This window comes from Salarias fasciatus, chromosome 2, assembly GCF_902148845.1.
Source record: "Salarias fasciatus chromosome 2, fSalaFa1.1, whole genome shotgun sequence".
Lineage (NCBI taxonomy): Eukaryota > Metazoa > Chordata > Actinopteri > Blenniiformes > Blenniidae > Salarias > Salarias fasciatus.
Window position 1 is genome coordinate 22,431,479 of NC_043746.1, and position 13,438 is coordinate 22,444,916.

General features: G+C 43.6%; 1 protein-coding gene across 1 annotated transcript in view; it reads right to left on the reverse strand.

Annotated features, from left to right (window-relative positions):
• Positions 1–13,438, reverse strand: part of slit3 (slit homolog 3 (Drosophila)) — a 288,135-nt gene that overhangs the window by 8,108 nt on the left and 266,589 nt on the right. The window contains exons 30-33 of the mRNA XM_030116436.1: positions 9,998–10,091; positions 9,084–9,221; positions 7,779–8,019; positions 6,285–6,415 (exon numbers count right to left, since the gene is read on the reverse strand). Of these exons, the coding sequence (XP_029972296.1) occupies positions 6,285–6,415; positions 7,779–8,019; positions 9,084–9,221; positions 9,998–10,091 (604 nt within the window). The remainder of the gene's footprint in view (positions 1–6,284; positions 6,416–7,778; positions 8,020–9,083; positions 9,222–9,997; positions 10,092–13,438) is intronic.

Here is a 13,438-nt window from a genome sequence, read left to right on the forward strand (position 1 = left end):
CCACCCATCCATTCGAACTCTTCCCCAATATCTTTCTATTTATTCATCCACCCTTCATTCTTTTCATCTTTTGCTGCTTTTTAAACCCCCCTCCCCCCCGATGGCTGTCACTTGCTCATGAATAACTGTAGATGTGCTCTCACTGACCTGATGGGAGATTAGTGTGACATTTAGCAAAGGCCACCACATTAATACACAACAAACACACACTCTATGGCCCTCTCAGTCTCCCAGCACACACACACACACACAAACACACACACACAGATATCCATTTAACACTGAACATACATACCCACTTTCATCTGTTGCTAATGAGGACAGTGAACGCCCTGCTCACCTTCTCTTGTCTCTTTTTCTGTCATTGTCTCGCCTCAATTTTTTTCTATCCGCAAATCCAATCCTCCTCCATTTCTCCATATCTCTCCCATGATTTTCATTTTCATCATCATTCCCTCCGCTTTCTTCTCTGCTTCTGCTGTTATGCCTGCTGAGATTCCTCTTTTTATTTTCCATTCTCAGTTTCTTTTCCTCGCTCTGTATTTGTTGTGTTGTCTGAACACGTCTGCCTATAGGTGTACAGATGCGCACAGTTACGCTCCGTATCCGATTCTTCCTGTTTGTTTGTTTTCTCCTGTGCACAATGCCTATATTATCTGTATCCGGGTCTGAACTGGGTTTCCCCTTTTGTCCTGCTCCTTTCTCTCTTTATTCCTTTTAGGAAAAAACCTATATAAAATTACAGCATGGAAAGTTTCTCTGTCTCTCAAAACACTGTGTGAAGAATGCACTGAAAGTGAAGGTGCATAGGTTTTATCAGGAAGGAATCAAATTTGTCTTCAAGGTAACACACAATGGATAACAATGAGGCCTGACTTCTTTAAAGCAGAGCCAAGCACAATGAGATGATCACTGCTACTTTTAGACCAATGCCGTCGTTCTCTCAGTCAGCATTGATAACATTTACCCTATTCTATAGGCTATGGGTGGCACTTTTTTTTTTTGAGAGAAAAGATATTCTCATTTCCAACTTGAACTCAAAGAAAACATAGTGAATATTAGATGGATTTACGCCCATCCGGTTGGCCGTTGATGTGTTACTTTTGAACTGAGGCGACGTCAGGCACATTTCCTTTTCTCACAGAGAAAATAACGCTATTGTGAAAACCGAATTCTGAGTCAATTTTGTTGCCAGAAGCAGAGCAACAAATGGCAACATGGAAATGTGGCTCGAGAGAAGCACACATGTGGATTTCGAATAACATCAAGTCACTGCTAATGATGTGTTTGTTGCTTCCAGTTGGAAGAGTTCACTACTACAGCATCGAGCTCCAGAAGGATCTCTCTGTGCTGCTCGGAAGCAAGACGACTGTGTGGGGAAACAGATATAACTTATTTATCATGACAGGAATCTTCCCTAGCCGGAAAACAGGATGAAGCAACATTTTACAAGAGCATGTATTTGGTATTGCATTTAGGTTTTTGGAATTTGAACCAATACTGTCACAGTGAATGGCGTGCAGCAAAACGACTTGATTGCGTCGCTCCGATCTGTCATATAAATGTATTCAACAATCAAACAATGAAATCTGTATTCCAGTGCAGAATTTCAACAACTGTGGTGATTCCTTAATTTTCTCTTTTGTATCAGATCTCCAAGATTATTACATTTCCACTCTTAAAAACAAAGCAATTTCTGGTTCACTGGCTTCTACGCAAGGTAACCAACACAGGGATTACCCAGAAACATCCCAGGGTCTGGCCCTGGTCCCTGGCCCTTAGCTGTACAACCACAATAACTGTTTAGAGAGTGCCATGTTCGGGCTCCAGCCAAAACTGCTGCGCTCAGATCGTGGCGGTTAAACACACACACACACACACACACACACACACACACCAGTCCAGACTGTATTGACGGTGGCATGGTGCTCTGCTGTGTCTGCCTACCCATGTGGATTGAATCAGCCCCTCATGTATCCCCAAATTTCGGCAGATAAGATACCCCATCTGCAATGCTCAGAGACACGCAATCAAAAGATGGCACACTCGAAGGAGAACATGGTGTCCTGTGGTCAAATCAGAACCGAGATTGGAGTTCAGCCTGGTCTCCTGCTACGTTTCTAATGCTGAACATAAGTTTCAGCGTTATGTTCAATTCCATCAAATTTGGTTTTAACGTCTTTATACTTCTGTGCTTGAATGTTTCTCTTTCCCCCTTCTTGTTGATCTGTCTCCCAATCTGTCTCGCCTTTTCTGTAGATTTTCCCCTCTCTCCTCTTTGTCTGCATCTGTCCCTCCCTTCACACTTTCATTCTCCGCTCCTCTCAGTTTTTCTTGCGCTCTGTCCATCTGTCTCCCTCCCAGGCGTGGCCCACATCAAGTTAACGAGACCCGACAAGGATAATTCCCTGACTCAGTCTGTGGTTACTTTTCCCTTCTGCTCTTCCCCTCTTTCACTCCATCCCTCTGTTATTCCTCAGCCCTCCGTCATTCATCCTGCCATTCAACCGTGTTTCAGGGTCTTTTTCTTTCTGCCGCTTCCATCCATCTGTTTCACCCCCTTCCGTTTGCCTCCTTGTATTCCATTCACTTATCTGTTTATCGTGTTGTCTGGTATTTCATTTGTGCCTCACATCCAACATCGGTCCATCCATCTGTCTCTCCGGGTTTCTCTCTATTTTTGGCACACATCTATCTTGTCCTGCATCTGTACGTCCGTCCCGGTGACTGTCCTCTTCCGTCTCCCAGTCAACCCTTTCAACCCAGCCTCCACCCCATCCCATCTGTGCCCGCGCCTAATCAGATTCATTCCATCATTTCCATTCGTTCATTTGATCCTTCCTCTCCCATGATTGTTTCCTCCGCTCTGTACAACTGTGCTATGAATCATGAGGACTACCATGCGTTCCCGGGAAGGTCATATTTGGGATGCAATGTATCAGTCCGTGCAAAATGAAAACTAAAGGAAACTGAATACAGACATAGAAATGGAGGGACTAGGTAAGTGTAGAGCAGACTAGACCAAGCTGACAGGACAGCAAGTTGCTCTTATGACCAACAGCACAGTGTTTCAAAGTGGATGAACTCACAGCCTCCACAAACTCCAGGGCTGAAACTCATCTGGCGAAAATATCATATTCAGCAGGATTTCAAATGGCGACTTTTCTTGCATAAGACTGTGTAAATTTCAATAAGGAACTAAAGTTCCCATTCACCCATGTTGAGCTGCCTGAAACTAAATAATCGATAAAAACGACCATTATGTAAATCTTACATACAGTGTTGTTGAAATAACTTAAAAACAGATGATTAAGCAGCACTCATGGTAAAGTTTTCCAAGCAAATGAATGGATTTCGTTCATATTGTGCTTTCTAACTGAGGCAAAAGTGTGCTGCATTGTTAGTTTCACTTAATTTCACTTCACAGTCACACAATAATTCAAGGCCCTCAGCGAACTTCCTCGCTTGCTCAAGGACACTTCAGCATACAGACACAAACCTGCAACTCACTCTAGTAACTTAACCACAGCTGCCTCTTACTGACAATCCTTTAATGCACTAAAAACTTAAAGGCTTATAAATTTGTGTAATAAATAAGTAATAAACTAAAACAGCGGTCATGACGTTACCAGAGGATGATTGTTTGACATGTTGCTTATTATAGAAAAAGACGGTTTTACAACCTACTTAAGGAGCAGTCAAAGGAATAGTCAACACACTAATGGCAAAAGGTTTTGCCAATCTGCTTTTCTCTGAAGATTAAGCAAATTAAGAACTGACTTCTGTCTAATTTTTTGCAACAGGGGCTCGATCTACACTTTACACAGTGACTCTTTAACCCAGTAACAGCTCTGGACGGTCCCTACTAAGCCCTTACAGTCCAAGACTCAGCACGAAAAAGGAAAGTGCCAGAACTGAGCCAAGTAAAGACGTCATTTTTACATCCACATGGCAGACACAGCGTCCAAATTTATGAGATGGCAGACTGCATATGTGGATCACATGTGTCGACAAATGTGTGAACACGTCAGTGTACGGAGGCACCGACTGTTGGATAAACACAACCACATGGAAGTCTGCTGGTCTGCTGTCACTGTCCATTTTGTGGCCGCTGACAATCGAACATTAATTAACATGGAACGATGTTTTTTCTTTTTTTTAATCATTCAGGAAATTTCACAAGTCAGGAATGTACTATATAATTGTATGTAATATTAGAGGAAAGATGGTATTAAGCCAAGAGTGAGTACGGGGAACAAAAAAAAGGCTCCCTTTACAACAAGCTGATGATTTTAAGACACTTTTTTTAATGTTTTTTAAATTAAAAATGTAGGTTTAACTGAATGATGTGTCATGAATCATCTGACGCAATGGCAGTTTCACCTCTGATGGAGTTAATAGTGGCTCAGATTTTCCAATCCCACAGCTACTTTTGGGATTTGTAACATGACGTCATGTCTTAATGCTGAAGTCAAATTTATTATGAACCTGCTGCATCTCATCTCCCGCAGCAGCGAGACCACCGGTGCATTCTCCTCCTCTGATGACCTTGTGTCTTTCCACAGAAACAAAATAACAGAGAAAAACCAAAAACCACAAAGCAAGACAGTGAAAAAAAAATTACTGATAGAAATGTCGAGCCTGAAGGATGGAGAGAAATGTGTTCTCATTTTGCTTTTTTTTCATCCCAAGCTGTCTTCCTTCCTTCAATTCCACAATCAGACATCTTCCTTGCGGTTGTGATAATTTAAAAGTGGTTAAAAAGCATTTTTTTTTCATTTTTTCTCCACACTGTGAGATTATTTCTTCTTTATTACCATAAAATTAGACTTTGGTTGAGATGATTGGTAACTTCTGCCTCTTATCAGTGGTATTTTCACTGTTAGTGCTGCTCAAAACTGAGTTGTGGAAAGAACGCAATGGACTGATTATTTAATTCCAGTTGTCCGACAAAAGTGTTAAATGAATCAATACAATGCAGAGTCCTCTGATCAGCAAAGGATTGGGTAAAGTATAAAGAATAATAAATGGACAGATGGAATCTGTGTTATTTGCCTGATTTGATTCTGCACATTTGCAAAAAAGGAATGTAACACACTGCATTAAAAAAAGGTGAATTTTTTTAACCAGTAAGTTAATGCCTGAAAACATAATCCTGCGCTTCTGATGGATTAGCTTTGCTGTTTTCACAGCTTACAAGGGGCGTATCCATTACTATGAACCTGAAAGCAGTTTATCATATAATATCTGAGGTCTGACCGCGGCTAACCTGCTGGGTGGAGGCTTCTGTTTCTGCTGTTTGAAGTCTCACCTGGAGAGGCTTTAACTCAGGGACGTGACTGTCCAGTCAGGAATATGGAGGAATTTCACTGAGTTCATGATTGTTTATGGAACAAAGTACTTGTGTGTGCGAGTGTGTGTGTATGAAAATGTGCATGTATTGTGTATGACTACAGTGTACGCACATGCGTCTTTTCTCTTGAATCCTTGGTGCCGCTGCACCTGCTGCACGCTGATTCATTCAAGGCATACAAAGGAGTGTGACTGAATGTGTTTGATTTTTCTAATTTGAAAATCTAAACTGAAACTTGAAAAGTGGAATTGCCACCAAAGCTGCCTTGACTCTTTTACATCATACGCACCACACAGCTGCATATTACTTAGACGAGCAAGATAAAACTATTGAAATTGATTTTTTTTTTTTTTAGCTTTATTTATATCTGACCTCCAGAAGCACACACTGTTGACTGTATTAGAGTTTCAAGCTATAGTTAAGCACACAGGTGTCGAACAGACTCAGGGGCTCATAAAGCTCAGTTTCATCTTGACTGGACCAGACTGATAAAGTAGTGCTCTAATTACCTTTAGGTGTAACCTTTAAATGTTTTCTTTGTCGTGTTGCAGAGTTCACATGATAAAAATGTCATATTTTCAAACAAGTATATAATTACTCTTCAAAATTACTATAATTTCACTATAAGGTCAAATTCAAAGACACCTTCTGGTGCAAAACGCAGTGAAATGCCCCCTAAAAAACTTCTATAGCGGCTGTATTATGCATGTTTTTACAAAGTCACTCTGACAGCATGGCTCTGAAATGAGTTTGTTGCATTGTGTCCGTTGAAATTTGGCAAAAAAAAAAAAAAAAAAAAAACGTGTTTACTGAAAATTTGCTAGGTGGAGCCACTTGCAGGCCGCTTTTGGCCCACGGGTCTCATGTTTGACACCCCTGGTTTCGTTTGTCTCCCAAATAAAGCGCATTTCTCATGTCGAATCAAACCTACCTGTAAACGGTGGTCGGTGGGTAGTTGGCGATGTCGTAAATGAGCCTGATGTGTCCCTGATAGAGCTCCAGGGCCAGCGGGTCGTGGTCCTCCTTGTACAGCAGTATCCCATTGTCTTTATCAGTAGCCACCTAAAGAGGAGAAAAATAAATACAACAAGACAAAAATATTAACTAGTGACCTTGGCTGATGATTTAAAGGGGAAGTCACTGGAATAAATGCATTTACCTTGAAAGAAACTACTTTTTAATAACGGCGATCATTAAAGCCAGGGACTACCAGTCGCCCATGTCTGATTAAGCCACTGAGGGAAGTGTGAGAAAGAGAGTAAATTTGTCCGCATGCTGAAGAGGTGACTCGCGCCTCCTCCTCACACACTTGACATGTCATACTTGATCGTGTGCTCTGCTAAGCGCTAACTAACTAGCGAGTGGAAATGAGGCCAGGAGGCCAAGCACTTAACACCGCGGCAGCAGTGGAGCATAGCCAAGTCAACACCTGCTAACAAGCTGCTGGAGACAAAAAAAAAAAGAAAGAAAAGCAAGGAGAGAGAGGTGCGCTGAGCGGAGGACAGACATAGAGAACAAAGAGAAAGTGAACAGAGAAAAGAAGAGGGAAAAAAACGGTAAAGAGACATAGAAAAAGCTCGCAGTGATTTATGAAGTGCTGCGGCCCTTTCACTCTTTTTTCACTCTTTCTCTTTTGCCTTTGAGTCATGGCCGCTTGGTATAGTCTCAACAGCTTTGGCACTGACACTGAAAGCTCCTGGCAGAAACGTGAGACGTATACACACACACACACACACACACACACACACACACACACGAACACCCACGTGAACGAACGACTCCAAACAGGTGGGAAATATCAATTAAGCTGGCCTCCTTTTCTTGTTTCTCTTTCCTCTACTCTACTGCTTTGAGAAAAGAGAAGAAAATACGCCTCTATTAGGCCGTGGCTCTCAGGTGTGGAGTGTATGCTTTGTGTGAATGTGTGTGTGTGTGTGTGTGTGTGTGTGTGTGTGTGTGTGTGTGTGTGTGTGTGAAGCGTTGAGCAGCACACCGTGGAAACAGAGGGGGGGAGCAGATGTTTGCTTTGCTGCGCAACTCTATAAGCTTGATTTGAACAGCGCACGGCTCTCTTTCAAGCAGCACAAAAATGTTTTCCAATGAGCGCGGAAGAAAATGGTTTTGTTTTTCCAAACACTGACATATGGTCGGGGTGCGATTTGCTGGAGGGGTGGGATGAATACTCTCAGCCGCCGTCCACGTATCCCTCCCTTCTGATAAACTCTTTCAATCTACTTTCATCTCTAAAGCTACATCACCGGCAAACAAGACCACACACCACACACAATCGGTTTGTCATTATTACAATTACAGATTTATACAATTGTGACATTTATGCAAATGCTACAGGTGTTCTCTATCAGCGGCTCCTCAGCATTCGGTTTCCACATTTTCAAGTGCAACAGAGGTCAAAGATCCACATCACCTGCAGTGAAATGTGAGCCGTCGGTCGCAGTTTGGCGCCGGGCAGCTCCACGTACGCCTCGCGGCCCAGGAAGTGAACGGTGGCCGTCTTCTCGCACTTGTTGCCGTAGAAACCAGGTACGCAGCGGCAGATGGGCTCGCCGGACGCCACCAGGCACTGGCCGCCGTTCTGGCAGTCGGACTGGTCGCAGGGGCTGGTCTGCAGCAGGATCATGGGAGGGGGGTTCTCGCAGAACAGCCCGCTGAGGGGGGAGCAGGCCGGAGAGAGGAGACCACTTCATCAACCAGCTCCACGGAATAAACACGTCGAGGTCCGTCCGGCAATTTCTCAACAAATCCCTTTTTTGTTTCCTTTGCTTTCGAAGCACATTTAAAATGGTCAAACGGCGGCCAAACGGAGCAGTTTGGGATTCAGCTTGTTGCCCAAGAACCCTGATTGGAATTAAACTGCCAGTCTGACCTCCTGTACAAACCGAGACAAGCTGTCGCCTCGTTTGTGAATGTGTGTGTGAATGAGTGAATGTGATTAGCAGTTTAACCCGTTTCAGAGCGCTGAAGCTGTTGAAAACACACACACGCACGCACGCGCACACGCACGCACACACACACACACACACACACACACACACACACACACACACACACCCTCATGTATACCATTCTCCTCGGTTTCTTCATCGCTCTGTCCTTTAAGTTAAAAACTATGGATTTACAGTAAAATATTTATCTATATGTAGATATCAAATGCCATAAAACAATACCAATAAATAAAAAGAGAAAATGCTATGTGATAACACCACCATATTAACCAACATATACCAAATTTAACTTATAAACAAACATATCCGATAAGCAAGATGAGAGAAAACTTATTCAACTAAAGACTCAGGTTAAATATATCAACTACATTCACTTAATAAAGGAAACCTTAAAACTTCCAGACTGCACTAGCTTTCAACGAAACTGTTATTTTCAGGTAATTAAGAAAGTAACTCCTCATCTTAGTGGCAGCAACTAGTAAATTTAGTGAAGAGCAACAATGTAGTGACTCGCCCGGCTCTGCTTATTACCGCATTGTTCTCTCTTCCCTCCATCCCTTCTGATGAATTTGTTTCTCTCTCGCCAACCGTTTCTGCTATAATTAACCACATGGAGCTGCAGCTGCTGCAGACACACACACACTCACACGCTCGTGCACGCAGTAGGTCGAGATAGTCAAGTGTCTGATTATGAAGTGCCATCTGCATCCGCCCCCCAGTCTGCTCCGGCGGCGTCGCGCTGCTGATTTTGTTTCGGCGACTCTCACCTGAAGCCCTCCTTGCAGACGCAGGTATAGCCGTTGACGGCGTCCACGCACTGCGCTCCGTGCTGGCACTTATTCTCCAGACAGTCATTATAGTCCTGCTCGCACTGCTGGCCCACGTAGCCCGGTAAACACTCGCACCTAGGGTGACACGGCGATATGGAGAGGATTACCACGCGACACGAGTGCAGATGTTTGACTGCGGAAAATGGTGACAGCTTTGGGTCTGTTTCTTCTCTCTCGCAGGTGTTTTCACTTGGTTTCAGTCCTGCTGCAAAAACACTAAACTCGCCGACCAGGTTTCTATTCATGTTATATATATTTTTTTACACATCTACTGAACCCCTCCCACACAGTTTTTAGGAGCTAATGCAAACCAAGCGGGCTGGGAAGGCTGGAAGGACTTCGCTTCAGGAGACAATCATGCAGAGCTTTAATGTTCTAATGTAAAACTAGCCAGCCATTGTGCATGAATATAGGGAACAAATCACTGCGTTCCCAAGAAAACTGACGTAACGCATCTGCAGTAAAGACTGAAACCTGCTTTTGATTTAAACGCGTGGTTTCATGTCAAAGCTAAAACGTAAAATCCTGTTAAAAAAACCGAGGTAATTTAAGATTTGTTTTGACAAAAAATACCTATACCACACAGCTTTAGTGTATCAGGTTTTGCATCTCCTGCCAAAAGTCTCCACATTATAGAATAAAACCACCTTGAAAGCGTGAGTGCCACTCTCTCCTCGGTTCTCTTACACATCGCCGTCTCTTTAACTGCCTTGTTACTGTGCTTGACTGAGGGCGCTCAGGAACAATCAATTCCTTGGTGTTAAAAAAAAAAAAAAGTCTCTCTCTTTAGTTTTTCTGACCTTTGCAGTCCTGACACATTCCCACCGGTGCGACCTCTAACCAGCGCTCACCTGTAGCCGCGGCCAACGTGGACGCACTTGGAGTCGTGCTGACAGGGGTCAAAACCGCTGAGACAGGGGTCGACCACCTCCTCACACAGATCACCTGGAGAGGGACAACAAGAAGTTCTTACTGTATTGCTACACAACTGAAACATGCCTTTCTTTTATAAGAGGAAAGAGCGCCGTGCTCCCTCTTCCTTACATTCAACCCAGAGGTGTCAAACACCTTTCAGATCAGGGGCCAAACACAGTTCAGTCTCATCTTGAGTGAGTCAGAACGGTAAAACAGTGCCATCGGAACCTTTGAATTTCAACTTCGAAGTGTTTCTTTGCTGAAAATTTCTATATTTTCAGAAAACCAAACAATTGCTCGTGAAAATTACTACATCGGTGACATGAGGTCAGCTTTAATGACACCTTCTGGAGATAAAGACAGTGAAACAGCCAAAAAACTTCTCCTATAACTGTAGCATGAAGGATGTTTTCCTAAACACACCCTGACAACATGACTTTAAGGTTGTTCGTTATCTTCCATCACATATCTCAACTCAGCTCTCAGTGCTGTGTTGTGTTGTGTTGTGTTGTGTTGTGTTGTGTTGTGTTGTGTTGTGTTGTGTTGTGCTGTGTTCGCTACTCGAGTAAAGAATCAACATTTTCTCTAAAAACGTAACAATTTGCTTTGGTTGCTTTGAGGGCCGGATTGGAGTCTCATGCGGGCCAGTTTTGGCCCACAGGCCTTATGTTTGACACTCCTGCTTTAACCCTAATCACTCACTAAAATATACAAATAGAAGGTTTAAACCCTGTTTGTGTTGTCAAATAATATGCTTCTGCATTGGTACTTAGAAGTGGCATCAAAGAAACACCGCCGCATTTAGTTTCACAGTCGACAACAAGCATATAATTACACAATTACACAGCCGTGGCTATCCACCATCATGACAGTATTTACGTGTATTTCTGAAACATTTCACTTCATGTATTTTAACAACAGAATGTGAGTCCTTTCGACAACTCTTGCAGGAGCTGATTAAAGCACTTCCACTGGAAAACAGCAGCAAAGATAAAGAATAAAGAATAATTTAGTAAACCTAGAACACAGGGGTTATGTTTTTAGATGTATTTCTTGACAGGTGCATATGTTACGTCCATCATATCAACAAAGAAAACCAGAGTCTCTGTCAAATGGCAGCATCATGGCAAAAATGTGCAGAATGTTTCCAAAGCATGTTGTTAATGGAGGTCACAGGACGGAAGGGCACTTCCAGCATTTTCTTTTTCACATTAAACTGTCAACTTCAAATGTCAGTGAAGGAAAAAAGAAGGGAATAAAGTAAACATGAGTTGGGAAAAGATCCTACGTGTCGTGTGTGAGGCCTGAGAGCCAAACGCAAACAGAAGACGAAGATGAAGAAGAAAAAAAACAACATTATCAGTCTTTTTCTCAGCGCTGAAGGGGGTTAACAGGCTGAGTAACAGTGGGGGCCGTCTCAAGTCGCACAGATACACACATGTTCAGGGGGCGAGAGGGGTTAACTGTGTGTGCCGCCAGTAGCCGCAGTTGATCATAAGAAGGAAGAGAGGATTGAGAAAGGTCAAGTACATTTCCATCGTTCTCTGCCTGCTTTAATCTAATCCTGCTGCCTGCGCCTCACTCCCAGCCGGTCTGTCTCCAACACCCACTTCTCAGCTCGCTAATAGACACGTTGTTCTCAGCCGCAGTGTGCTCCAGCACGCACTGCTAACAGTGACTGCAACAGGAAGAGAGTAAAATTCATCCAACCAGAGGCCAGTTAACCTTAACACATGTTTTTGGACTGTGGGAAGAAGTATCTGCTAAAGAAACATGCAAACTCCACACAGTAAAACTCCCAGCCCCTGGAATCAATTTGTCGTTGCTGAATTCAGATTTATTCACGGTGAGGCTATGAAACAGCATGTTTGTGATGATGGACACTTCTGGAACAGACTGGTGGTATTATAGCAGCTAGCATTGTGAGTTCTCATCCGGAAACTAACACAGCGGCTTCACCTGTGACTCGAAATCGGCTCTAAAAGTGCACGTGTGACTGTAAGTCTCAGATTAACCATCTGATGGACGGGCGACCTGTCCAGAGCGTTCCCTGGCTGCTGCCCCGAGGTCAGCTGGGATCGGCTCCAGCATGGCTCCGCATGACCCGCCAGGCACACGAGATGGATGGATCATCTGGCGCTCCCGCTCAGTCACAGGTCGATTCCTACTGGAGTTAACGCTCACTTCAATTATTCATGTCTCGCTCACGTTTGACGTGTTTATAAGAATTCTGTAGTCCCATTTCGTCTTCTGATCCCTTCAAACTTTTCCAAAAGCTAGACCAAAATTCATTTTTCATCATCTAAAAATTGGTTTGACATTTAATTTGAAAAACCCTCAAATCAGCTCTTTGGAATGACATTAATTTTGGATTTTTTTCCTGGTTGCTGAGTTTGGAGAAAGCGGAGCGACGGTGAAGGAACGTCCTGCTAATGCGACACCTGACGATGAAGCCATGGTTCACTGAGCTGAGCGGCCGTTCAGAGCCAAAGCAACCAGCTGTGTGTGTGTGTGTGTGTGTGTGTGTGTGTGTGTGTGTGTGTGTGTGTGTGTAACAGCTGTATGCAGGAGGGTGGCTGGCGGTGTGTGAGGACTCTATGCCAACAACGATAATGACATGCTGTGGGTTCCATTGAGTGTGTGTGTGTTTGAGTGTGTGTGTGTGTGTGTGTGTGTGTGTGTGTGGTAACTGAAATCTAGCCAGTGTCAAAGGTGTGAGTGTGTGTGTGTGAGTGTGTGTCTTAGAGGACACTATCACAAACAGAAAAAAAAAAAAAAAGAAACTTAACTCCTCAGTCAGTAGTTTACCTTCAACTTGCTGGACTCCACTAAAGCAGCACTTTCTCTCTCTCTCTCTCTCTCTCTCTCTCTCTCTCTCTCTCTCTTTCTGATCTCTCCATCTCTCTCTCTGCCCTCCTTGCCCTCTTTCCCTGTAACTCTATAAACTTATTTCTGCCCCACCTTGTGCTCCTTCTTGGCCCCTCTTGCCTGCTCTTTCTGCCCTGCTAAAGATTTTGTTCTCTGCCTCCTCATCATTTCTTTCTGCTCCTCTCTTGCTTTGTCTGTCTGCTCGTTTTGTTCTCTCTGTCGTCCCGTCTCAGTCTGTCTTTCTGCCCCCCCACGCTGTCCTGTCTTTCTGTTCATTTTGCTCCTTCTGCCTCCACACACCGTTTTTCTGTCACATTTCTGTCCCATTACATTCTTCTGCAGCCACTTTGCACACTTTACTTCTGTTTCTGCTCATTTTGCTCTCTTTCTGCCGCTTCAAACTTTCTCTGCGCCCCCTCACACTTTCTTTCCATACTTTTTTTTTTGCCATCATCTTTTTCTTTCTCTCTTTGCCCCTCTTTCTTTCTGTCCCCTCGCTGACTCTTTCC